Raw genomic sequence first — 26,546 nt, forward strand, 5'->3', positions numbered from 1 at the left:
TAACATGTTGACATGGTCGGTTAAAGCTTCCCATCAGCACCATGAGTGTGTTCTGTACCTTGGTGCGGCCCAGCTGGTAGTGTCCCTCCTCTGCACCAACCGTGTCGAGCAGAGCCACCGTCTGCTCCCTGTCCGACACATCACTCTCCTTTTGGGCCAGGAGAACTCCATACCTGAGAGACAGAGCCATGTTGAGCTCATCCAGAAGCTTCTAAGCATTAAACACAACATCTTTTGATGTAAACAATGTACGGTAAGTGAAACAAACATCAAGACACAGCTCATTCCTCTGGTTGTCGGGGAAACTGTTTGAGTGTGAAGGTTTGAGAGACACTCTGCTGTTCCTTTCATGTTTAACCAGATATATTAAGATGTATATATTTAGATCAATTACATTATTATTATTATTATTATTATTATTATTATTATTATTATTATTATTATTATTATTATTATTATTATTATTATTATTATATATTTATAATAATGATAACTTTATTTATATAGCACCTTTCAAAAACGAGTTACAAGGTGCTGTACAACAGAAATAAAAACATATCAGATAGAATTGCCTGACAACAACATTATAAAATCACTAAGAGAAGTCAAATTAGAATTAAAATAAAATAAAATTTTATTCAAGATGCAGCTTCAGTGCATTTAGAGACCTTGGTGTAAGTGCCAAGTCCTGTATCTATTTCATAAGCGAGGGATATGTACAGTATATGTATATGTATATGTATTAGGATCTAGAAGGACATGTAAGGTTGTTAGGTCGACCTGCTCTGATAGGCATCGGTAACTTGTTCCACAGAGCAGAACAGTGTGGACTGGGACTGTCTTGCATGTAAGGATGGTGATGACAGACCATAATCCTGGAAGGAGTATAGGCTACAGTGGTTGAGAAGGTGCACAAGCTTGTATGATTGAGTTCAAGCAGATGGTGCAGACCCAGAAGTCTCCCTGAAGGCAGACTAAATTGAATTCAAGTGTCCACGGCTTTTAATCTGTTTCACGTTGAATATGATGACATGTAACATCTCTGACAACCTGTCTAGTCTCATTCAGACACTTGTTGGCAACCCTTTTTGTCTTTTTTATAGGGACATAAAAGCCTAATAAAGGAATCAGGGCTGTGGGATTTAATGATGTGTTTTATGATGTAGAATAAAATGTGAAAGCTTGAGCTTGTATTAACAGCAGACCTTATAACAGTCTTCTATTTCCACCATCTAACTAAAAAACCATGAAAAAAACACATTTTCCCATTTGTACTGTAATATGATTTTATCTGAAATGGACCCTCATGGACAAACTCTAATAGAGAACATGCAAATGAGCGTGTGGCACTGGAACGTAACAGTGTTACAGTGATGGTGCAGGCATGGATGGGATGCTCTGTGTATGTGCACCACCTCTCCATGAAGTCAGAGTATTGAATCCGGATGGGAAAGCCCTCCTTCCGGATGTGGATGGTCTCCAGGGTCCCTGCATGCTTCAGCTGGGCCGACACATAGTCCACATCAAAGATCCCAGGAAGCTGGCAGAAAACACAACAGATGTAGTTGAACTCATCATATCACATATTTCATGTTGGTGGTGATATTTAAATGAAAATAAGTGAAGCTACCTTGACATAATTTGGCTTCAGACAGTGGATAAAGGTGGTTTTACATCTGGAAAAAAAAAAAAAAAAAAAGGATATGAGGAAACTCATGAGAATAGAGGGTTAACTTCAGACCTGCCTGTAGGTGAATGTGGAGATAACCATGAAACATCCTGATCTGAGCTCTTCACCATGGTGTGTCTCATCCTGTGAGGTCTCTTGTAGGACTTCTCCCAGTGATTCACACCAGATGAAAACATCAACACCAACTGTCGTGCTACTCTTTTTTTCCATTACGTTTATTAAACCACAGCTGTGAGACTTTAAACACACGCAGCCAAACGTTACCTCCACCAATGACACTCGGTGGGAGCCAAACATGTGTTTAAGGACAGCTTTGTGTTGGCTGAGTGTGGTCGGCGTGTCAGTACCTCTCCAGGCGGGTGGTGAGCTCAGTCAGGGACTGGAGGAAGTGTGAGGCAGCGGTGGAGGGCTGCTGGCGGAGGCCCTTCCCTCTCCAGCCCAGCTCCCTCTGCTGAATGTAACCATCCTGAAGCTTCTGGAACAGCTCCGACACCATCTGACCAACAGGGAAACATGAAGGAAACATGTATATAAAGCCATACTGACGTTTTTGGAGAAATTGTTGATATTCAAAACATTGAGTATTTTACTTCACCATGACCATACTGCTCATATATTTCTATTTTCGATATTCTATCGCCTGTTAGTCCTTTGTATTTGACACAAAGGGTACAGTAGTACGGGTTTTACCAAAGTAAATACTATGACATAATGTTTGGTGAATGCAGAGCATTTCTGTGGCTTCACAATGGAAATGTATACGGGGAATTTGATACAACCAAACTGAGAAACACAGAAATGCTGCAAGTCACACACAGCAACAGGATTTTTCCTGGTTATATCAAAAATTCAGTGTTTAGTACATTTACTCAAAACTTAACAATTGTGCACAAACAAATTCTAAAAACATCCTGTTGCTCATCTCCATAGTAGCTCAACCTGGCTCCACCACCCACTATTCAACATGACATTATAGTAAGAATTAAAACAATGTATATTACTGTGATGTTTCCAAAATTATCATAGTGCATAATATTAATAAATTATACATATCATATTGTCATAATATCACTACTCTATTATTGTATTTTTCTTATTGGTATGATGTATCACTGTTTCATTGAAAGGATATCATATAAATTGTTATTATATATTTTCATTCTTAAATTTATTATGACTTCTTGTCTGCAATTATTCAGTTATTGAGGTTTTATCATAAATTCAACCATACTCACACCCTCTCTCTTCTCCTCATACAGCTATCATAAAACCCACACACATATGATCTCTGACACAAACACTGAAACATGTGCATGCACACTTATAGATTCACACAATGAGCATCATATTTTTGTCATTTATCATTTTTGTTACCACTATTACTGTTGCTACATATAAACCTAGATATACTTATCTCTCAATCATATCCTATACACTTGTAAATAAAAAAATAGAAATGAGAAACTTCTCTCAGCCTGTGTGTGTTTCCAGGTTTTTCACCTTTAAGCGACTCCTGGCAAAAAGCTCCACCACCTCTGTCCTGAACTGGTCGTGGTTCTTATTCAGAAAATTATGGACCTGGAAAAACACATCATATTTTATATGAATATTAATGTCCTCCCTGTATCAGCTGCTGTTCGACAGGTTTTCTGATACCTGATACCTGATAGGTGACAGCTCCAGCGTAGTGATAGATAGTGAAGACTGGGAGTGGGTTCTTGGGCTTGGCATAGTGGGGGCTGTTCCCATGGTGATAGTGGCACTTCTGGAGGAAGGTGTGGTCAGTGGCCTGAGAAAACACAAAACAACCTCAAGCCTCAGCTCATGACAGACTCTAATATCAGCTGATCAACTTCTTAACAGAGGTTGACAACGTGTGGAAATAATATAATGTTTTGTGTTAAAGAACTTTGTGGGTTTGAGGGTTGAGATTAGGTTTTATAGTCAGGTAGACAAAGGTTCAGGTTTGGGGTAAACATCACCGGTGATAGTTAAGGTTAGGGTGGGTGTCTAGGGAATGCAGATGTGTGTGTGTACCTGAGGAAGACTAGTCTGGTCATCCAGTATGCGGAGGATGCCGTGAGGCCTGGAGGAGATGAGCTCCAGGCAGGAGTGGAAGTTCTTGACTGGCAGTGAATACCACTGAATCTGTTCTGCCCTGTACTCCTCCTGGGACACACACACACAAAATAGATAAATAAAACCAAAATCACTGACTTTCATGCTAACATATTAGCATAAAGTATCACTAAAATCAAAGACATGGACATCCTGATTTTACTACAGTGTAAAGTCTTTGCTGCATATGGGCTGTGGATTATTATAAAACACCAATGATGAAAAGACTTTGTTTTACAATTTGAGTTATGGTGCTTGCCATACTTCCTGTAACTTCTTTGTTCCACAATGATTATTGATGATATTGTAATTATTGAAAATAAATAATTGTGTGAATGCTGTACCATTGTCTTATATTATATATTACATATATTATACCAGCTATAAGACCTTCATAAATCAGCTATAAGAGGCCAACAATGGCTATGTTGCCAGTTTGAATAATTGTTTTGCCTGGACAGTCATTAAAAGTCAAGTAATTAATAAAGATGAGTTACAAATAGGCAGTTTTAGGCAAAATGAGTCATCAAGTGGTCAAATTGTTGTTAATGGCTCTTTAATGGATCCATGTGCTAGTTGTTGTTAGTGTCTGTTGTTGTTGTTGTTGTTGTTTGTCCTGTTCGATATTTGGTTATATGGTGTCCTGTGGATGTTCTTGTTATGTTGTATGTGAGATATAATTTTTGTTTGGTTTGAAATAAATATGATCAATCAATGATCAAGTCACACATGGATCTAACCCCCAGCCCACTGACCTCCTCCTGAGAGATCACTGCCTTGTTGACAAAGTGCTGCAGCTGCTCGTTGGCAAAGTTGATGCAGAGCTGCTCAAAGCTGTTCACTCCCAGGTCCTGCAGAGAGACACAGAGAGGAGCTGTGATGTCACATCCAACCGACACCACCGGAGAATCCACAGGGTCAGACGTGAGCCCAGGGTACCAACCTCAAACCCATAGATGTCCACTATCCCCACTGTGCTGTCCATCTCTGTGGGACTGAGCCAGTCATTGATCTGCTCCAGCAGCCAGTCAAACAACACTGAGTACAAGGCTTTGGCTATGGCATCTCTGTAAGAGAAGGAGCAGAGGAGAGGAGGGACAGGAACTATTTGTTTTACAATCCTTTAAAAGGGCACTCCACATCTTTTACATTCATATTAGATTATATTTAACATTGTGATATTTCCTTTTCTTCTTCTTCTTCTTCTTTTTTCATAATATGCCCTGCTGCTGCCTTTGCTCACTACTGTGACTGCATCAATAGTAAATGCAGAACTGTTGTTTGGTGGCAGCATGAGACAAAAACACAAGAATATAATTATATTATAAACCCATTGTGTTGAAAAGAACTATTTGAAATGGTCTGAGCATCTGAGTAAAGGGCCTCCTGAAAACCGGAAGGAGCCAGAACACAAAAGAATATCAGGTGATGATAACAGGGGTCTCCAAGCGTTTTCATTCTGACAGCTACTTTAACAAAATAAAAAAGGAGCTGAGCAAAACATCTAAAACTCAGTGAATCAGTCAAACCTGCATTGTCGGCACATCCAATGGAACACAAGTAACAGGAACTTAACACATTACACATTTTCCAAAATCAAAAAAAAGGAACTCAAGCTGAAGTCCACAGAAATATGTCACTTTATCCATTGCACCATATTTCCTGTTTGTTGGAGAAAAAAATAGCTTGTATCTTGCTATAACTGCATGCCATCTGCTTCATATCTGATGCAGCAGTTTTGACAATTACTCACTGACAGCAGACAAATACTGGTTGGGTGTTGTTTTGTGTGTTAGATTTAGTTTAATCTAAATTTTGAGCTGTGCATCTGTGGTTTGTACAGACTGTTCCTGTTTGACTTTGTATGGGATACTCCAAAACAGAGGGTAGTTCCGGCATATGCTCCAAAACAGAGGGTAGTTCCTTGTAGCTCTATGGATGGATGGATGGATGGATGAAGTACTGTAGAGTTGTGTGTCTTTATGTTTACATCCTACCTGGATTCTATGGCACTTTCCACAGACAGAGGGCAGTAGATCCTGTCGTACGTCGTCTCCTGTGAATTACAGAGCTGTGTATGTGTGTGCACATTCACAGCAACACAATAAAAGGATGGCTGGTGCCTGAGAGACTACTGACTGTGACTCTGTGTGTGATGACAGTCTGCAGGGCCTCAGAGGAAACCTGGAGCAGGGAGCCCACCCTCCTGGCCTCGGCCTCGCTGAAGATGCGGGACACCTCGAAGGACTCGCTCTGAAACAGCAACTCATGTGTGATACCGGCATATGCTCCGACTCACTTTCTCTCTCATTCCCCAACACACACACACACACACCTCGTATGAGCTGAAGCAGATGTTGCCCAGCTGCAGGATGGAGGACAGGATGGCCCAGACGGTGGAGACCTGGTCAGCGTGGAGGCCGATGGTGTCAAAGCACTGAGCCAGAAGCTGGAAGTCCTCTTTGTCCTGCTTCCCGTTCAACTCACAGGCACCACCCTGCAGAGGACGGAGGGAAAATACATGTGGAATGATGTATGGTGAGGGAAGGGGAAGGAAAATACTGAAAACCAGAGGAAATCTTTCTGTGTTCACAGGAGTGTGTGTGTGTGTGTGTGTGTGTGATGTACTTGGTTCAGGTAGTAATAGGTCTCAGCTCCCTGCAGGTAGAGCTCCTGCTTGTCCCAGTCGTTCATACCTGCCAGCAGCTCGTAAAACACATGGTAGTTCCTCTCCTCGTTGGCCTACACAAATGAGACAAGAACAAGCAAGGCATTTTATCTGATTAATTACATTACAATTACAGGAAAAGAAGACAAATGAACTTTATGAGACCAAAAACAGTGTTGTTTTCTTTTTGACATGTCATGCCGGTTGAAGAGTATGAGGAAATAAGGATTAAAGTTAGCTGAAAGTTAACGCAAAGTTAACTTTGTGTCCCCAACCAAAGAGCACACTCATCACATGTTAAAAAACTTACTGAGCACTCTGGAATGCTTGTTTTCTCTAGCCGACATCCCACCAGTCCGACATAGGCCTCTAATTGTTTAAATGGCAACACTTAATTTTCTATCAAATGTCCCGATATTCCAACAATTTTTGCCTCATATGGTCGGAATGACAGCATTTTTCTTTTTCTTTTTTTAAACATCCTGCCTTTCCAACAATTCCTTTAATAGCATTTTTTTCCCCAAAAAATTTGCACTGGTTGGGCTTAGGCAATGAAGAAAGGAGTTGGTTACGTTTAGTAAAAAGACCAGGTAGAGGCTAGACAGGCCAGATAGATAGAGAGAGTCCGGAAGTAGAGAGTCCAGATAAGTAGGAGGGAGTCACCTGTTGAGTAACGCACATTTCCTTAGATTGAAAGCCTTGTCGGAATGGTGGGACGATGGCCTGTCGGAATAGCAGTATGTCGGAAATGTCTGCCTCCCATTTCCTGTCTCTCTCTATCCTGTCCATTAAAGGCGAAAAAGCCCCAAAAAATATATATTTAAATGGTGGTATGTCAGAGTGGTGGGATGTCGGAATGACGGCATGAACTAACTGTACATTCAGCCTGAAAGTGGCAACAACATCAAAGTGACTGGAGGTCACTCTGGGCAGTGGGCAGCACCTCAGTGGGCAGCACCTCAGAAAAAAAAAGTGAGCTACTGTCAGGAAACATTATGGTGATGGGATGTAATACAATTTGGCTTCAGTGTAGAGAACATTTACTTTGGTTCCCATCAAATTTGTTGCCGAACACAAAACAGGATAAATGTAGGTTCATCGTCTAGTGATCATGAATGTCAGCACCAAATTTTGTGCCACCTGATAATTCAATAGATAACTAAACTGAAAACTATGAGTGGTTGATGTTTCACTCCCCTCTGATGGTGAGTTACCTCACTAGCAAAACCCCTCATGGCGAAGTGGTATTCTCAGACTACAGGTCCTGTAGAAAAACTAGTGCATGGGTGTGTGCTTAAGGTTGTGACATAGCCTACATATAGTGGAAAAGTTAAATGAATGGTCGTAGGACGTAGTGCACTGTGATGTTGGGCAACATCTGGCGGCTGGAGTAATTATGACAGGAGTGAAGGAAGAAGGTGACGTAGCAGGTGAAGTCTCAAAGTCCGTGAGGAAAAGGTCGTGTTGGATGGATGGCTCAACAGAATGAAGGGATCTGTGTTTTATTCCCATGTGTAACTGGTAGTTAGTAGTAGTAGTAGTAGTAGTATTTTTTCTTTTATTCATGACTGACTTACAACTTTAAAGGGATAGTTCAACATTTTGGCAAATTGGCCCATAATCCCTACAGCTTTAAGAGTAGGTTCGTTACCTTGGCTTTAATTGTCGGTGCAAGCTATTTTTAGAACGGTGGAGCAGAGCCGCAAGCTGCTCAGAGCGGAGTTGTTTTCGAGGCAAATGCAGAGACTGCTTGCTGAAAAACTGCCCCCAACGTGAACACGCATCAGCATTTTTGCATGAATTTACCTTGAAAACAACTCTGTCTCGTAACGTTCCATCATTATCTCATAGTGTGGTGAATGTGCAGGTCACAACTTGTCCACCAGAGCGTTTTGGAGCTGTTGGATTGTGTATTTGATGAGTTTGATTAGGAAAACCAAGAATTCTATCAATCTATCAAATTCCATTAGGCTCCGTAGCGTTCTAAAAATAGCTTGCACCGACAATTAAAGGTAACGAACCTACTCCTAAGACTGTATGGGGTTATGGCATTGGGCCAATTTGCCAAATTTTTAAACTATCCCATTAACAACATTGTTATTATTCTAACTATGACAACAAGGTTACTGTAAAATCTTCAGGGTTTTAACGCAAACCACAATGAGTTCCTAAACCTAACCTTTTTATATCTAAACCTAATCAAACCATGACTATTTAGTTACCATTTAAACAGAGGTAGGAATATCACTGTCTGCACACTCCTGTAGGGGCACTGGGCATTGGAAAGTCACTACAACCACTGGAATTCACTTCCCAAAGCCAAGGCTTGGCTTCCTCGTGGCTACAAACCAAAAACTAATAAGCCATTTGATCTGTTTTATAGGAGGAGGTGTCCTTTATCCTCTTCAGAAAGCCGAGACCTCCAAACAATGCCTTTTCCAAGAAGTAAAAGCCATCAACCAGAAAAGGAACTTGAGACATTTTGGTACCAGCCGACACAAGCCTTGTCTTGTGGTACTTTAGATGAAAACCCGATCACACAGCTACTGTAGTTTACACACAGACAAACCAAAGTCATTGATATGTGCTGTTTTTTTCCCTACAAGTGATTCTTGTAATCTCTTTGAACATGGTGAAATTAACCACCAGAAGATAAAAGGGGGCACACCACACTCAATGTTCTCACCTGAAACACAACCCTGGACTTCTCAAGGAGATACTTGGACAATGAGGTCCCTACAACGACCCCACTGTCAACCAAGATAAGACACAGTCAGCACATCAAACAGCTGCAGCCGGTCTCACCAGAGAGAGCAACAGAGGGACAAAGTGATATGAGGTGGACTCACTGGAGAATGTGGATGTGGAGGTACTTGCCAAAGCGGCTGGAGTTGTTGTTGAGGATGGTCTTGGCATTTCCAAAACTCTCCAGGATGGGGAACACCTCCATGGGCTGGGCAGGGAAGAGACAGAGAGAAGAGGGAATCAGAGGTGAGAATGGTTGGAGGAGATGCCTCCTATAAAGTGTTATAGTGCTGCTGACTGATGATAATGCACATTAATGAAGGTGTTTGTTCATTACTGTACCTGTCGCAGGTTGTTGTTTCTGCCCTGATACATAGAGCTGAGGTAGTGAACTATCAGTTTGGTAGCTTCAGTCTTTCCTGAGCCACTCTGGCCACTGCACAAGAAATGGAAAGACATATCACAAAACCTTTTCAAATGTATCTTTGGATATTTTTGGCATTTATCAAAAGGGCAAACTTAACATTATCTCTTTTTTTTTTGGTTTACTGTCAAAATATCTGATGACAAAAAATGACAATTAAAAAGCAACATAAAAAAAAAAGAATTAGATCTTGATCCAACTACTCTGCCTGTGGCTAAGCTCCAGGGACACTGTTTCTACTGAAGACATAATGAAGACACTATGTTTGGCATTGGATTAATTCACATTCTGTAGGTATTTGGGGCAGCAGGATGTTTAGTGTGTGAAGTTAAATCAAAAATAATCAAAGGTGTGTGTGGTCAGCAAACAGACCGAACCCATTGTTGGTTCAGGTCTGTCTGCAGTATTTGTTCATATAGGAAAACATGCAATGAATGAGTAGATGAAGAGGAAGAGCAGGTCTTAAAATCTCTGAATCCAGAATGAGAGCACACCATAAAAACTAAGTAATATTATTATAAACTGAGGAACTTGGAGCTCCTGTCAGTACCTTATGATGATGCACTGCTCCTGTGTGGAGCCAGCCTGAGACTGGTTGAAGGCAGTGTCAGCTATGGCGTACACGTGGCTGAAGCAGAGAACAGAGAGTCAGACGTACGGGGGGCAGATGTTTTGAGGCAGCTGAAATATCTGATGAGACACATGCTGTCAGTCAGGGATGAAGACAGAGGAGGACACGGTGCAGCTGTGTGAGAGGTGTTTGCTCACGGTGGGTTTTTCTGCTGCTCTTTGCACTGGTATTTCTGTCTGAGCTCGTCTGTGTAGATGTTGAGGGGCTTGAAGGGGTTAATGGACAGGAGCATGTTTCCAATGTAAGTCTGCAGGAAAATGACACAAGCGCTCAAAAATGAATCTGAGAAGCATCAAATGTATTACTTAATGTTTGCAATTTGTTTTGGCCCCTCAGTCAAATCCCACAACTGCCTTAAGTAAAGAAACCCAAGAAGAGGGTTTCCAAATAAGGTGAATGTCCTGCATGATGTTCTTCAGTGGCTTTGAAAGAGCTCTGAGAAAAATAACCCCAATGATGTCACAGGTCCATTACCGTTAACTCAGCTTGAAGAATCTTTGACAGTATGGTCTACCTCAGCAGGATGGAGTTTACTGTAACAGCTGAGCAAACTCTATCCACTGAGAAAGATGGGATGTGGTTGAAATCTCAAGAAAAGTCCAGTGCAAAACATTTAAAACTGGAGCAAAAACAGATGCTCAGTCAGATCACTCTTTGAGATTCAAGCAGACACCTAATTTTTGAAAAAAAATAAAAATTAAAAAATTAAAAAACTTCCTCAACCCTCAAATAAGCATGTTCCAGATGTGTCACAACATTTTACATCATGTATTGATAACACATACAAGAGTTTTTAATCTTGCTGTGTTTCTGAGTGCATTCTTTCCATCACCTGTTTAAATATACAAATTGTCAGCCAAAACACTACATGTTTTTTTCAGATCAGTGTGTGAGGTCAGTTGTTAGACTCACATAAATACAGTCACGGTGGAACCTCTTCTTCAGATTCAGAAGCACAGAGCTCTCGCACACCTCTCTGAAAATAAGCAGTAAGCAAAAAGGTTAATTATACTATAGGTACTGTGTGAGTGTGTGTGTAAGTCTGAACTCACTCCAGCTGGGACAGATCTTCTACCTCATCCACCTCTACAGTCTTTTTGCTGCCTGGCATCACAACCTAAAAACATAAAGATGGCCACATGAGCAGATCCAAACAAATCCATTAAAGAACTCAGCCTCACCCTCTCTCCGCGGCCATCCTCCAGTCTGACTACACCGTGGATATAATTAAGTGTTTCAAAAAGTGAAGTGGAGCTCTTTATGTTTTGTTTCTGCACCTCTCTGCTGCTACTGTTTCCATCTATCCATAAACTTTCCACAGCAGGTAACTAATCCACTTGCAGCGATGCAGCAGTGTGATAGTTGATATACTGCAATCTCATAGCAGCATGCTGTGGCGCGTTGTATGTTCTATTGTATCTGCACAGACCGGGAGATGAATAAACCAGCAGGAAGTCTTTTATGGCCCATTGTGTTTTGTGTGCAGTAGCTGCAAGTGGTGAAGCAGAACAGGCTCCAGCTCTTAGACATTAGACAACTTTAAGTTCACTGTTTACTGAGTTGGGGACTAGTTTTTCTGGATGTTTTCTGCATGTCTGTTCTGATAATAGTTTGACAAACACTTGTGGTTAATAAATACATTTAGGCTGTTCTATCTTCTATGCTTTTTGGCCACTGGAGCGCACAGGACTTTCTTAATTAAGTATTAATACCTGTGTACTGACAAGCCGACTCTCCAACATCTCCTGGGTGGGGTCCTCTGATTCCCAGGGGCCTTTCCCATCATTGGCACTCCTGACCCCGCTGTCGTAGACCGACCATTTGTTTAGCTTCTCCACCGTTTGGTGGGGCAACAAGTTCTCAGCACGCAGCCAGTCCTGAACCACACACAGCAAAGACAGGTGGTGGGTTTGAAAGAATCAGTAGACCATGTATTAACGCCACCGATCAAAAACAACCACCAAAAATGGGACACATACCTGAGGGTCTCCACTCATCCGGTGGTTCCCAGCCCAGTGCACCTCTGGTTGTGTGGTTCCATAGGTACCACCCACACCCATCAGCTGGGCCACTTCCCTGTCTGCCTCTTCTTCATACAGCGACCAAGCCCCTGACGTCACAGCTTTTGCCTCCCCATTTGGACAGGGCTGAGTGGTTGACCCAGGTACCCCGACTGCGGCCTCTCTCTCTGGCTCTGGTCCTTTGGCCCGAGTCAGTCCACCGCCTTTGGGTCCCCCTGACAAGGCCATCTTGGTCAGCTTGATCTGGGAGGGGTCTATCTTCCCTCTTGCAGCCTGTAGCACACTGACTCCATTTTGATTGTTAAGGGCAGCTCTCACGTCTCTGTCCTCAGGGTCTGATGATCCCTCTGGTGCACCACTGGAACTAGACACCCTCTCCGCCACATTCCCTCTTGAGGTAAGCCCTCCTATCAGGGGCTTCTTGATGGACTTCAGGAGGCTGAGATCTGGTTTGACTGGGAGTACAAGTCTGGCACCTGGTTTTGGAGGTTTGGGCTCTGATTGAGGGGGCTCTCCTGATTCAGTGGTACTTGATGGAGTGGATGGTCCAGCGGCTGCAGGAGACGCTATGGCTGCCTTTGCCTTGCCCAGTTTGTTCATCCTGGGGAGTACCACAGCATATTTGGCCTCTACCTCTTTTTCCCCAGCAGGGGCTGCTTCTTCCCCTCCTTCCCCTGTCTGTCCTTGGCTGTCCTTCCCTTTGGCCACCTTATCGTCAGCAGAGCTCTCTTTTTTCCTACTGGTCAGGCTGGTTTTACTGGCAACTCTCATGGCCATTCTGTGTTTGAGAATATTGCATTTGGGCTTCCTGGTACTTTGTTTCTGTTTTATGGCTCGCATTGCCAGCCAGCGGGAAACGCCGATGGCTTTAGTCCAAGCAGAAAGTTTCTTTCTCAAGTTTAACCCCTTTGGTTTTTTCTTCTGAATCCAACCAGACACTCGGTGAAGAGTTCCCATACCTTTTCTTTGTGGTATCAAACTTTCCTTGGGCTTGCTGGACCCACCACCCACGGTTTCACTTGCCGATGTTTCATCATCAGGCATTGCTAACCTCTTATTTCCTTTGTCTTGAAGGGATCCCACCTTGAGCTTGCCCAAAAGCAAACTCTGTGGTCGCCCTTTCACAGCACTTGCAGCACCCCGCTCCTCCTCAGGCTCCAGAATGGCTTTGAGATCTTTGCCTTTGGCTTTGAGAAGCATTATTCGATTTTGGCCTTTGATGGCTTTGGACACTGTTGGTTCATCCTCATCTTCTCCTTCCTCTGGATCAGCTTCCAAAGGAGCTTCTGTCTTGTTGATATCTTTTATTTTGCTGGCTGCCTCAGTCTTGTCTTTTGCTGTGCCAGCCTTGCTGCGTGGAAGACCTTTGGGCGAGCGACTCTCCTCGGTTGCAGAACCAAGTTTGTCCTCTCTCTGTGGCTTCTTTTTGTTCTTTTTTTCTTCCTTGGCTTTTTGTTTGGCTTCCTTTTCTAACCTTTTCTTTTCCGCTTTGGCTCTCTGTTTTTCTTCCTTCTCAGCTTGCTTATCTGCCTTTGTTTTTCTGAACATCTTGTTTTTCGTCCCCTGTGCCGGCTTCGAGGAACCTTGAGCCTTACTTTGTCTTCTGCGTGTTTTATCAGCTGTTGGCTCTTCAGATTTGTCCTCCTGGGTTACCTCATTGTCCTCATCCCCTTCGCTAATGACAGCCTCAGACTCTTCAACCTCCTTATCAGTTTCCTCTTCTTCTGCAATGGACGTGGCTGGTTCGACCTCAGAGTTCCTTCTGGATTTGACTTCCTCTGACGACTCTTGGTCTGAATCCTCGGTTGCAGTCTGCTGGGTTTGTCTTCGAGTATCCGCTGCCTCAGCCTCCTCCTCACTACTCTGCGTACTCTCCTGTGTCTCAGCCGGCTCTTCATGACTGCCTCGGTCCTCCTCCTTCTCATCGTTACTAGTTTCCTCTTCAGTTTCCTCTGAGCCTCCTGCAGCGCTCTCTGATTCCTCCTCCTCCTCCTCCTCTTCACTCTCTGTCTCTTTGTCTTTTCTCTTGCTTTCAGGCTTGCTGGGTCGCTTGTTGACCCTTCCTTGTTTTGCTGTGAGTGTTTTTGATGGGCACTTGAGGTTGGTAGTCTTGTTTAATCCCCCCTTGCTATTTTTCTCATGTTGCGATTGTGATATACTACTTGCTTCATTCCTTTTATTTTTCCTCACATCACCTCTTCCTTTTGGTTTCCCATTGGGTACATCAGAGGGAGGCTGAGATGCTTTTGCACCACTCTGTCTCACATTTCTTTCTCGCTTTCCTTTTTTGACAGCCTCTGCCCTCTGCTTCACAACACTCGCTCTACCTTGGGACTTGACTGGTGGCATGACAGTTATTGTCCAGTGGTTAAATTGCCTGCAGAGTAAGAAAACCTTATACATTATATTCATTTTGACATCAGAATCACAGAAGATTGAGATACAGTGTGCAGATTTAAGTCATCAATCACTAGAAAATTCAAAATATATCTAAAAACACACCTTCATAGGTGAACTAGCCACTCAATACAATGAACAAGTGAGGGCTGTTGGTTGTTGAAGAGGTCTGTCAAACTCATTGAAACCAAGTCCTCTCCAGTCCATCAGCATTTAGACCAAGTTTCACACTTAGCAGTCCCTGAATTCTGACCTAGCTTGACTTGGTCATTGCAAGGCTACATTTGACAGGTGCAATGAATCTTCAAAAATACAAACTTTACAAACAAAACAACAAGGCCAGAATAAGCACAAGGAAGCAAAATTCATGCAAAGAGGCTATTAATCTTCCCCCTGCTGGATGACTCTGACTCTTCTCCCCTGTTTGAAACAACAAACCACAGTTCCTATACAGGCTAATTCTAAATGGCAGTAAGAGCTATCTTTAGATCTGAATGTAGTTGTGTAGTCTGTGCGCCCCGGGGGGAAAAGCAGTGAGAGCTCATTTCAGTGTAATATACCTTACCAGGCTTCTCAGGTGAACCCGTGCATGGCTGGGGGGCTGCAAAGTGCTCCGGCTTGTCCTCAGGAGCTGGTGTCACTGATACAAACACGCACACATGCTCAGGAGCAGAACTGAGAGGCAGTTACACACCAATATCCCACCCACTTGCTTCATACAAGGAGCCACTAATGCAACACACACACCCACACACCCATCCAACAGAATTGTGCGTGTTTTATGCATATACACAGACACACCGCATGAGCGCATTGACAAGGGTGAGCTGGCGTGCATTGGCGCGCACACACGCAAACACAAAAGTGTCATTTGAATAATTCAGCTTTATCTGGGAGGTCATGGAGCTGCGCTGCTGTTCGTATGGCCAGCTGGTGAATGCCTGGGAGGAAAGGTGAGAGGTGCTGCTGGGAGGGATCAACAATGGGCGCTGATGGAGGAGAGAGATGGAGAGACTCATTCTGTCAGTGTGTGCTGGAATGCTGGCCTCATTTCTACAGTCAGTGTATCAGAGCAGGCCATTAGATAGAATTGTATTAATCGTGAAGGAAATCCTCACAGTATGCCGGGTTGCTGCAAAAACAAATGTGCAAAGGAAATAAAATAAAATACAAAGAGGAAATTATCATACAATGTCTAAAACAATAAAAATATAAAATACTTGTGCAAAAAGGAACAGCCTAACTATAATTTAAATATGATACAATACAATACAATACAATACAATACAATACAATAGGCTACTAGTGCATAAAGGAACGGCCTATACATAATTTTAAAAAATTAGGTATTTTGTTGTATTTGCACATGGTGATATGTTATTCAGGTGTAAGTGCTCTCAGATTTACTCACAGGACCGTTCTTCCACTTCACATCAACAGTGAAGGATGCTCCCAGTCTTCATGAGATCACTGATCATTTTTCTCTCAAATTTCCAAAAAAAGTCTGTGTCGATTAGCCAAAAATCCTCCCTCCACCTGACAGGTGTTGCATATTTAGATGCTGATTACACTGCATGGTTACTGAGCAGGTGCGACCCAGATTGGGCTCAATAAAAGCTTATTTTAAGATGTGAAATTATATTTTGAAAGTTATTTGCAGAATCAGGTGCTGAGCAGTGGATTTCTAATGACTTGGGCCACAGCTGTTCATTTTTTGGAGAGGAGGGTTGTGGAGTAGAACACCAACCCTGGAAGATCAGTATGCAATGAATGCTTCTTTTTTTTTTCAAAATAAAACATTTGCCTGTTTTCTGAGTGGCCTGTGAGCAGTTTACACACCTGTGCAACAGCCATGTAATCAGCAACTTGATGAGCCACACCTGTTAGGATGGAGAAGTGCCCACTGATGCAGATTTAAACACATTTCTGACAGAAATAAACCGTGAGTGTGTGTGTAGACAAAGCATTAGATCTTGTATTTCCCCTCAAAAAAGGAAGCAAAAGCTTTTGTTCAATAAAGTTCCTCTAATCCAGAAGACCTAACGTAATTTTCCGATCAGTATAATGACAGTATACTACTACTACTACTAATGACAGTTCCAATAATCTGGTGTAATGTGATATACACAGCCTGGACATTATACAGACCAATGTGTAGTTTAAGACTGTCTTTACAATACAATTCTTAATTTATATAACATACTTATGCAAAATACATTTTATGCAGTTAATGCAGAATAATGCTTTTGTTACACTCTACTCTAGTTTTTTGTTTACCAGCAAAGTAACTAGAGGCATCAAATATAGTTTATTACTAAGTAAAAAGTATTTTACTTCATACAGAAGTAGAAAAAATACTTACCTTTTTATGCTGCTTTTTGATTTGATGTGGTGTTACAAATGAAATCCCGTTGTATTTTAATATGCAATGACAATAAATCTATCTATCTATCTATCTATCTATCTATCTATCTATCTATCTACCTACCTACCTACCTACTGTATCTATCTAGATACTTAGAGTAAATGGTGGTGGAACCTAAAAGAAAGTAAAGGCCTTATTGACACCATCACCTCTGATCAATCTATGACATCTGTGATATTATTTCTACTGTAAATGCAAATTAATACTACAGTAGTTGCTACTTTCTGAGTGATTCCCACTGGTGTTACCTAAAGGAGGGGCCATTTTCACCCATCAATACATAAAAATATGGACTGAATGGATCTGGTGGTAACTGTCTACATTACTTTGACATTACTTTCTAGAGTGACTGAGCTGTAGCCGTAGCCTGAGATAAAAAATAAATAAATAAATAGGCGACACCAGTAAAGCAAATGTGAGGCCAACAGGCGCCGGGAAGCCAGCCACCGTTTCATAGCTCATTTAACGTCTTCAAGTTGCAAATGATGATGACTCTGACTCATCTTGCAGGGTCATTCCTCTCAGAGAACTGCTTCTGTCCTGAGAGAGCTCAGGTTGCAGTGAAGCCACCACCGTGGCTCCAGGCAATTAGTGGACAAAGCGCCTCATTCCATAATGGATGATCAAAACTCTTGGCTGTGCATGTATGACAACCGATCCCTCCTTTATCCACTTCATCCGGGCCGACCGGGCGGCTGCGGCTCACAAAGACCAAGATTACAGCTCGGCTTTTTAGGGGAAGGAAGAAAAAAAACTGAAACTGAAAGAGAGCACTGAGTTTTTGGAGCACATGACAGGCCAAAATGATGGGTTGAGAGTCTAAATGTCATACTCACTCATTCACATGTGTTTGTAGCTGGAGAGGAAAAATATCAGTTACAGAGTGAAGACGTGTGAGAGCACAGAGGAAAGAAAAAACAGACACACTGATTCTTGGGAAAAGACATGTAATAATTATCCACAAGAAACTGTAGTGTGAAGTTACAAATCAAAACAAAAAAAAAACAAAAAAAGAAGAATTGGATTCTTAATTGAGTCACTACAAAAATATATTCTAGGCTGATGCTAAAATACCCAGCATTCTGAGACACAGTACCAAAATATTTCCTTGTATTGATCTAAATAGCAGCCAACCCCAGTTACGACAGGCCCACAGGTACAGTGGGCACATATATACTGTATATATTAAAAACATTTCACTACAATAGCTTACAATTACATTCCTAAATTACATTATTCATTCCTGGCATAAAAAAATGGTTTACATAAAAATTATCAAAAATAAACCCCCCGATAAAAAACAGTTCAGCATTGTGGGTGCCGCAGTAGTGGAGAAGTACCAACGTCCGTTACTTTATCATGGAATCAAAGTGGATTGGAGGGAGAGGCCTGTGTGAGCAGGGTACAGTCATAGGAGCAGGATACAGTCGTGCAATATAATAATTCTATCGCTAAATCAGTTGTGACTGAAAAATATAAAAAGTAATAATAATAACAGTTTGATTCAACATACATAAAACAATGTCATTATTTTTCTCTTCTGGTGCGTCATTACAAACGTCTTCCCTTGACAGTTCATCTGAAAATCACAGCTGATTTAAGCCAAAAAAAAAAAAAAGATTTAAAAAAAAATGGAAGGAATGTCAAAAATGAAAACTTCTCACATCAAAGTCAATTATGATGATACTAGGTAGAAGCCGTCCAAGTCAAAACTCTAAGAAGAAGTTCAGCTCGGTGAAGTAGTGTGAGATTCAATTAGTCAAAATGATGAGGTGCAATGAAAAAAACATTTGATGTAAACGTTTCACAATAAATTCTGATGCTGGATCAAAGTTAGAGATGCTCAATCAAAATTAGGACTTCAGCAAATATGGTGATGCTCCATCAAACTATGAGATACCAAGTAAAACATGTCTCAATTTCTGAGTAAAAATATAACATAAAGATGGTGACCCAAGTCAAAATCTATACTTAGGAAAATTTTAAATGACAAAAATCTTTTCACATGTAATTTAAAAAAAATGAATTTTGAGTTGTTACATAGCATCTCATACACTTCACTTAGTGGCTCATGAATTTGGCATAGAAATAGTTCCTTGAATTTGACTTGCAAGGTAAAAAAGAAAACAGTTTTATCAGAATGTCTGAATCATGACTCAGCATCTCTAATGTGTAAAGTATATCATAACTTGGTCTTTACATATTAAACGTGTTCATGTATCTTCCTTTTTGGCCAATACCTCATCATTCTGACTCACCATGAGTTCATCTATTTTCAATCATTCCTAACTTTTTATCTGATGTTTTTCCTTTTCCTGGCAGAAATGGGCCTCCATGGAATAAATCAAATAAAAATAAAAAAACAGGCACAAATCACATAAGACTCAACTACAAAATATTTTCATCTTCATTATTCAAGTCCCCCCCCCCTCCGAGTCCTTCCAGCTGTGCATCCACAGCGGGGGGAGGGAGGGAGGAAGGTGGGTGAGATACACAGCAGAGTGGACAAAGCGTTTCCTCTTGAGAAGACTGGTGGTGTTGAAGCCTTGCAGGGTTGACGAAGGCGCGGTCGCTACGTTGAGTCAAACGGCTTCGGTCGCATCTGCGGGCCAGTGTGAGTCGCTGGTTGGATGCTGGCGTGGATGCTTCATGGCAGTGGTCACATGTCAGGAATGTACTTCATGTAGCTTTGGGTTCAATGGCTGTGACCATGCTGTGATGACTTGTGTACAGTGTGTGGTCTTTAGGCACTGGTGGCGTCTCCTTCCTTCAACCTCTTTGTCTGTCTGGTCTGTGCTGCTGCTCCCACTCAGAGCCCCTGGGTGTCTCTGTGAGGGGGGGGGGGCCGAGGGGGGCGTGGAGTCGGTGGGGAGGTCGGTCGCTGAGAGGGGGCCAGGGGACAGTAGTGGTTACAGCTACGGGACTGCACGACGCTTCATACACTTCCACAAGTCTGAGAGGAGACACAACAGACAGAGGCACTGACGTTAGTTAACCAATCTGAAACTTTGTACAGACTTCTACGTTTTTTCCTGTTATGTCAAAAAGTGGATCCTAAGGAATCAGTCCTGTCAGCATTCATCTTAAACCTAAATTATTTTTAACTTTGTCAAAGTATGAAGTATTTTAATAACTGTATGTTCCCATTTCCTTCTGTTATGAAATATATTGAATGTTTGTGAAAAAGTTCAAGGGGTATATGAATACTTTTGCAAGGCACCGTAGTATGCGTGAGCTCTCACCTCCACTGTTGAGCAGCGTTCCTCAGGCTACAGCATTCACATTATTCTCCTGGAATGACCTGAGGAGACAAACAGAAGCTGCCATCAGCATGACTGACTACAGCTTTAACACAGCTGAACTGTCTCCATATTTACCTTTACATTGGTTTGAATCAAATACTTTTTCTAATGTTTGCTGCCTACAAGTCAAATGGGAGTGATCAAATTCACTACTTTTTGGCTTGTAAATATTGATCATGTCAAAATCCAGTCCTAATAACGACCCCAAGGTCATTATTTACTCCACTGACCCTGACCCCTAACCCTAAGAATAATCAAATAACTATAAAACCATTAATCATAACACAAGGCTTTTGTCTGCAGTGTAAAAGGTACTATAGACATTCACGCCCTGAGATGACTCAGCTGATGTAAAATCAACCCCAAGCCACTAATTTCAGCCTTTTCTGCTGGAACACCTCTCTGAGGACAGACACTGTAAACACACCTGTCACCTGTCCAGCCAGAGACACCAGAGCTGCACTGGACTCTGAGTTAAAGAGTGAGTGCAGCATCAAATTAAAATTAGCTCCTTTAAAAACACACAGAGGATCTGACACCACAGCTGTCCCTGATAAACTTTGGTGTATAAAGGTACTGGTCATAACTGTCCATGGATTCATATAAGACACAGCCTCATCAGCCTGACTGGTTCCAGCCTTTAGATGTTTACCTTCAGATTAAATGGATTTCACTGTAGTAATAAATAATTACATTTCCTGGTTTGTAAATATTGTTCAATGTTTTCTCTTTCTTTCCTTTAGATTAAAGATCTACAGATGATTCTGACTTTGACTTTCTATCACAGAATGAAAGTGAAGGTTCAGTCTCAACCTTGGGAACAACAAAGACAATGTTAACTCAAGGCCCAATGGAAACTTCTCAGACTCTGTCCATGCTCAGTAGATGTAGACCACCAAGACCACCAGCCGCCTCCTCATCACCAGACCAGTTCAACGTCATGGTCACATGGCGCGGTGGTCACAAGTCAAGTTAGCTCTGTCTGACTCAAACAGCTGATCTGCAGAGGAATGTAGCCAGCACAACAAGTGCACTTGTGCATAGAAACATGGTATTTCAACATTTAAACGATGTTCACAGATGAAGTGTCTTTATTTTGAATATTATCTCCTGTCAAACAGCTCTTTTCTTTATTTACATCTTCATCAAGAGGCTAAGATACATTTATCCTGTTCATCCAGTCCACAGCAGCTCATCACTGATCTGAATCTACTGCAAGTAACACACTGACTACAGATAAATACATCACACAACTCCACATCATATAACCCAACTATCACTTCGAAACCCTGGCAAAAGCTGGTGGGTGAACCAAAATTTTATCAATGGTATTTAACATCTGGTGGGGTACCTCGCCAAAAAAAAAAAAAGGAAAACAAAAAAATCCAGAAAATTAAGTGAGGAAAATCTACAGGCACATCTCAATGAATTAAAATACCATGGAAAAGTTTATTTATTTCAATAGTTCAATTCAAATAGTGAAAATTATATTATATAGACTCATTACACACAGACCGAAGTATTATAGGTATTTATCTATTTTAAAGGAATACTTCAACATTTTGGCAAATTGGCCCATTGCCATAATCCCTATAGTTTTGGGAGTAGGTTCATTACCTTTAATTGTCGTTGCAATCTATTTTTAGAATGGTGGAGCAGAGCCACAAACTGCTCAGAGCTACGCTACGGAGGCTCATGAGATTTCTTGGTTTCCCTCATCAAACTCATCAAATACACAATCCAACAACTCCAAAACGCTCTTGTGGACAAGTTGTGACCTGCACACATGTGAACTATCCTTTTAATTTTAATGATTATGGCTTAAAATGAATGAAAACACAAAACTCAGTTTATCAAAAATTGTGCATAATGTGAAAAGATTCACTACTGTAACCTAATGGTGTCACATCAGCTGATTAACTCCAAACACCTGCAGAGGTTTCCTGATCCTGGTTCAGTATCTCCACTATCATGACCTCCATCATATTCTAGTTGATTGAGATGTGCCTGTATCTGAGGCTGATACTTACATCTGGTCACCTTCTAGAGACATCTGGATCTCCTGAAGCACCTCTGTAAGAAAACACAACATCACTGTCACTGACCCATGACCTCCCCACTGCACACAGACCTGAAGCCACATCAATCATGCGAAGGGATGATGTTTAATAAACACTGCTGGGACAGGTGGGACAGGTGAGACTGTCCACGTGCTAATGAGGGTTTGTCTAAGGACAACGGGAGCAGGAAGCTGACATCACAGTTAGGGGAGGCAGCACATGGTGCAGGTACAAACACACAATCAAATACAGTAGCAGAGTATCATTCTTCTACTCCAGATATTGACTGCGTTCTCTCCTCCCCTCTGTCTCTTGAGTACTCACTCTCATCATTCAGCAAAGCATGCTCCATAACACGTCTAGCTGCGCTTTCTGGAACAGACGGGGCGGCAGGCAAAGGTCACGTCAGTACAGTCAGCCACAGACAAGGGGATGTGTGTGTGCGTGTGTAAAAACAGACAGGACAGCACATTAGCACAAGCACACATTTGACCGACATCAAACTGAACGCTACATCTGGACGTGTAGTGTTCGCTCAGCCAATGGCAACATGCATGTTTGAGGACGAAGCTGAGCCTCTCAGAGACACCTTACCTGCGTCCTCGCTGTCTTGTCGGGCGTTTCTGTAAAAGGACAGACAACGAGACACCAGTGAGTGCTGTCAGAAATGAGGATTTGAGTAAATTCAAGAAAAAGAGTGTGGGGAAATGTTGGCACAGTGATTGCCTAAGTTAATTGAATATGTAATAGTCTGTAATTTCTGGTGAATGTCTTTGTGTGTGTTGTGTGTCTTCGTTATATGTTGTAAAATTAAACTGTAAATAAAAAATAAAATTTAATTAAGAAAGTGTGTGTACCCATGAGCAGATGAAGCGGCGTCGGGCCTGCGCTGGGTGGAGGCGCCGGAACGAAGAGGAGCCTCGACCAGGCAGCGAGGCTCCACCACGCAGCGGGCCGACAAGGAGAAGCGCTCAAACTCGGAGGGGGAGATCAGGTAGAAGCCTGAGGGGAGACGACAGGTGTCATCACAACACATGATGAAAACATGATGACAAACTTTTATCTCTCCAACAACAACTCTTATTACTGTCACTATTATTAAGACAGGATGACAGCAGTGAGACTATACAGAGGATGTGCATCATCTGGTTTCACTTCAGTGTGTGTGGTGTGTGCGCAAAGCCAGTGGTAACCACACTACGTGATTTGTCCCCTCTACTTTCCATCTCAACTGCTGACATCACCCCACACACACAGTCATGGAAATATATTTGAAATATTACTGGTGTTTTTTATTTCTTTAAAGATTTAAGCTACTATTTGAATCCAACTCCCATCTTCTTAGGAAATTTAAAGGGATAGTTCAACATTTTGGTAAATGCCCATTGCCATAATCCCTATTGTTTTAGGAGTAGGTTTGTTACCTTTAATTGTCAATGCAAGCTATTTTTAGATCGGCGGAGCAGAGCCGCGAGCTGCTCAGAGCTAAGCTACGGCGGCTAATGGAATTTCTAGGTTTCTCTCATCAAACTCATCGAATACACAATCCAACAACTCCAAAACGCCCTGGTGGACAAGTTGTGACCTGCACATTCACCACGCTATGAAATAATAACGGAACGTTACGAGACAGAGTTGTTTTTGAAACCACTGATGTGCGCTCCTGTTGAGTTTGTCGGGTTTTTCGGCAAGCAGTCTCTGCATTTGCTTTGAAAACAACTCTGTCGCATAACATTTGAGTTTTTGGATTGTGTATTTCATGAGTTTGATGAGGGAAACCAAGAAATCCTATTAGCCTGCGTAGCGTAGCTCTAAACAGCTCGTGGCTCTGCTCCACCGTTCTAAAAACAGCTTGCACCGACAATTAAGGTAACAAACCTACTGCTAAAACTATAGGGATTATGGAAATGGGCTAATTTGCCAAAAAGTAGAAAGGTCCCGCACATCCAATTAAAAAGGTGCTGGCCTCAAAAATAAATGTAGATAAAGAAAAAAGAAAAGGGCTAATTTGCCAAAATGTTGAACCATCCATTTAACATGATGACTTTTGAGTCCAATACTGGAAACACTAATCAACTCAAAGTCTCTAGTTTTCTCACTAGGCACCTTCTTTGGAAAAGAAATCCTTGGTGGTGTCTGAAAAAGTCAAATAGACGGAGCTCTGGTAGCTGATGTCATGATGTGATTTTCCAGGACAACTCAAAGCTTTTCCAGGACATTTGACTTTTTTCCCCCTCAATTTCCATGTGTTTTCCATGACTGGAAAATTGGTCAACCACTTTCCAGGTTTTCCAGGACACGTGGGAACCCCGAACAGTGTCTTCAGGTACCAGAGGAACAGATCTGTCCTCCAGCTGTTCCTCACACAGCTGGACACTGTGGTGGAATCTTTGTAACAAACCCAGTGAGGGATGAACAAACGCAGCCTGGTGGTGTCGACAAGTGCCAAGCGAGAAAACACACACAGCTGAGGTTTCATTGGGTGTTACTGCCAGTTTGCCATGGAGTCGTGTGTGTGAGTGTGTGTTCTCTTTGGCTAAATATTTGGGAGGAGAAACCAGACATTTAAGCAAAGTCAACATTATAATGTTTGGTCCTCACTTCTTAAAAGAGCTGTGCCTTCAGGTTTAGAACTGATCTTAAAGGGGACATATTATGAAAATATCACTTTTTGAAGGCTCTTTAACATATATTTGGGTGTTTGTCTTGCCTTCCGGCCCCCAAAATGAGGGAATTGACAAAACAAATCTGTAATGCAGGCTCCCTAGATTGAAAAGTAGAGGGGGTGGGGTGGGGCAAGCAGTTTGATCCTTGGGGTATTTTGACCAAAACATGTCACAGACATGTCTTTAAGACACCTGGGAACTACGTATTTTAATTTGTGGAAAGGGGACATAATACAGTATTTCTCCTTTAAGTTGAAGGGACAGCTGAGTTTTTTTAGATTCATTTGTGTCCCTGTAGGGCAATTAGTGTTGCAGCAAGTAAAAAAGACATCAAAAACATACGATTAAAAGTCTAAGAGGGAGGGATAAGACAGTGAAACAACACCAGTAGCAGCGACTCAAATAGCCCATACAAGGTAGGGAAAGTGCAATCAGTGCGTATTATCGATTTCTGCCAACATCATCAACATCACATGGAAACAAAAAAAACATAACAAAAAGTTCTGCCTGTAGTTGCTATGGTAAACTGTGAGGGATGAGAACGACGTCTTTACCCTGGCCGTGCTTGGTGAAGACACAGGAGGCGATGCCGCTGACGTCCTCCCGGCGGATGCAGGGGTACTGGACCTGCATCTTGACCGCCGGCAGCGACACCACGTGGACGTCGCCCTGATTGGTCAGAACCACCAGGCCGCTCTCGCCGTAGTCCTCCGACCGGCTGCTGCCGAACCAGGCCACGCCCGCCCGCCGCACTCTGGAGCCGTCCACGGCCGTCAGCTTCAGCTTCATCTTTGCGCTCACCTTGGGCAGCGTGAAAACCTGAACACACGTCCACACGGTCGGCTCGTCAGTCAAGACTCAGACTCAGTGAACAAACTCCTTCACAGTGTGACTCATTCCCATTGATGTAGTAGTTTTATATTATTAGTCTGATCCTACATCATATCATCAAGAGTAGTTCTAGATAAATAAAATGTATTTCTTTTTCTTTGATGCTGTTGACAAGATCGCAGCCACATGTTCAGAGGAACTGTAAAGATCATCCACTCAGCTGTCCGTTTTGTTCATTTAAAAAAAAAGACAAACTTACAAAAAACATTATTTTCTCTTCAGCTTTTCTAGTTTGAATAACACTGAATAAAATATCTGATGATGATATTCTACCTTTCTCTGATCGTCATTGCATCAAATTGCAAGAACAAAACCATCAATGAGTGAATCCCATGAACCAGTATTGTGTGTGCATTTAGAAGCCTGATATATCTTATTCTTGGTTACCATAGCGCCTGATTATTTCTAAAGCTGGAGCTGTTAAACTCAGTCACTTCTTCCTTCATTAAAATGAGCCCACACACTCAGTCACTTAATTGTCCCCTGGCGACTAGAGCTTGAATATGGA

General features: G+C 42.1%; 2 protein-coding genes across 2 annotated transcripts in view; both read right to left on the reverse strand.

Annotated features, from left to right (window-relative positions):
* The window catches only part of myo15b (myosin XVB), a gene marked incomplete at its 5' end in the record, with an annotated part of 42,819 nt that extends 27,287 nt beyond the window's left edge, over positions 1-15,532 (reverse strand). Inside the window, 24 exon segments of the mRNA XM_083994880.1 lie at positions 59-173; positions 1,416-1,540; positions 1,631-1,676; positions 2,038-2,186; positions 3,191-3,268; positions 3,354-3,479; positions 3,728-3,859; positions 4,564-4,659; positions 4,752-4,875; positions 5,806-5,864; positions 5,948-6,061; positions 6,144-6,305; positions 6,437-6,550; positions 9,163-9,226; positions 9,326-9,429; positions 9,564-9,657; positions 10,196-10,273; positions 10,414-10,523; positions 11,189-11,252; positions 11,329-11,393; positions 11,989-12,153; positions 12,256-14,294; positions 15,260-15,334; positions 15,496-15,532. Coding sequence (XP_083851006.1) covers positions 59-173; positions 1,416-1,540; positions 1,631-1,676; positions 2,038-2,186; positions 3,191-3,268; positions 3,354-3,479; positions 3,728-3,859; positions 4,564-4,659; positions 4,752-4,875; positions 5,806-5,864; positions 5,948-6,061; positions 6,144-6,305; positions 6,437-6,550; positions 9,163-9,226; positions 9,326-9,429; positions 9,564-9,657; positions 10,196-10,273; positions 10,414-10,523; positions 11,189-11,252; positions 11,329-11,393; positions 11,989-12,153; positions 12,256-14,294; positions 15,260-15,334; positions 15,496-15,532 — 4,335 coding nt within the window.
* Positions 15,533-18,797: 3,265 nt separating this feature from the next.
* llgl2 (LLGL scribble cell polarity complex component 2) overlaps positions 18,798-26,546 on the reverse strand; it is a 43,142-nt gene continuing 35,393 nt past the window's right edge. The window contains exons 21-27 of the mRNA XM_083994470.1: positions 25,702-25,966; positions 23,339-23,483; positions 23,076-23,104; positions 22,806-22,853; positions 22,452-22,494; positions 20,362-20,420; positions 18,798-20,072 (exon numbers count right to left, since the gene is read on the reverse strand). Of these exons, the coding sequence (XP_083850596.1) occupies positions 20,384-20,420; positions 22,452-22,494; positions 22,806-22,853; positions 23,076-23,104; positions 23,339-23,483; positions 25,702-25,966 (567 nt within the window). The 3' untranslated portion in view covers positions 18,798-20,072; positions 20,362-20,383. The remainder of the gene's footprint in view (positions 20,073-20,361; positions 20,421-22,451; positions 22,495-22,805; positions 22,854-23,075; positions 23,105-23,338; positions 23,484-25,701; positions 25,967-26,546) is intronic.

This window comes from Trachurus trachurus (genome assembly GCF_905171665.1).
Source record: "Trachurus trachurus genome assembly, chromosome: 19".
Taxonomy (NCBI): Eukaryota; Metazoa; Chordata; class Actinopteri; order Carangiformes; family Carangidae; genus Trachurus; species Trachurus trachurus.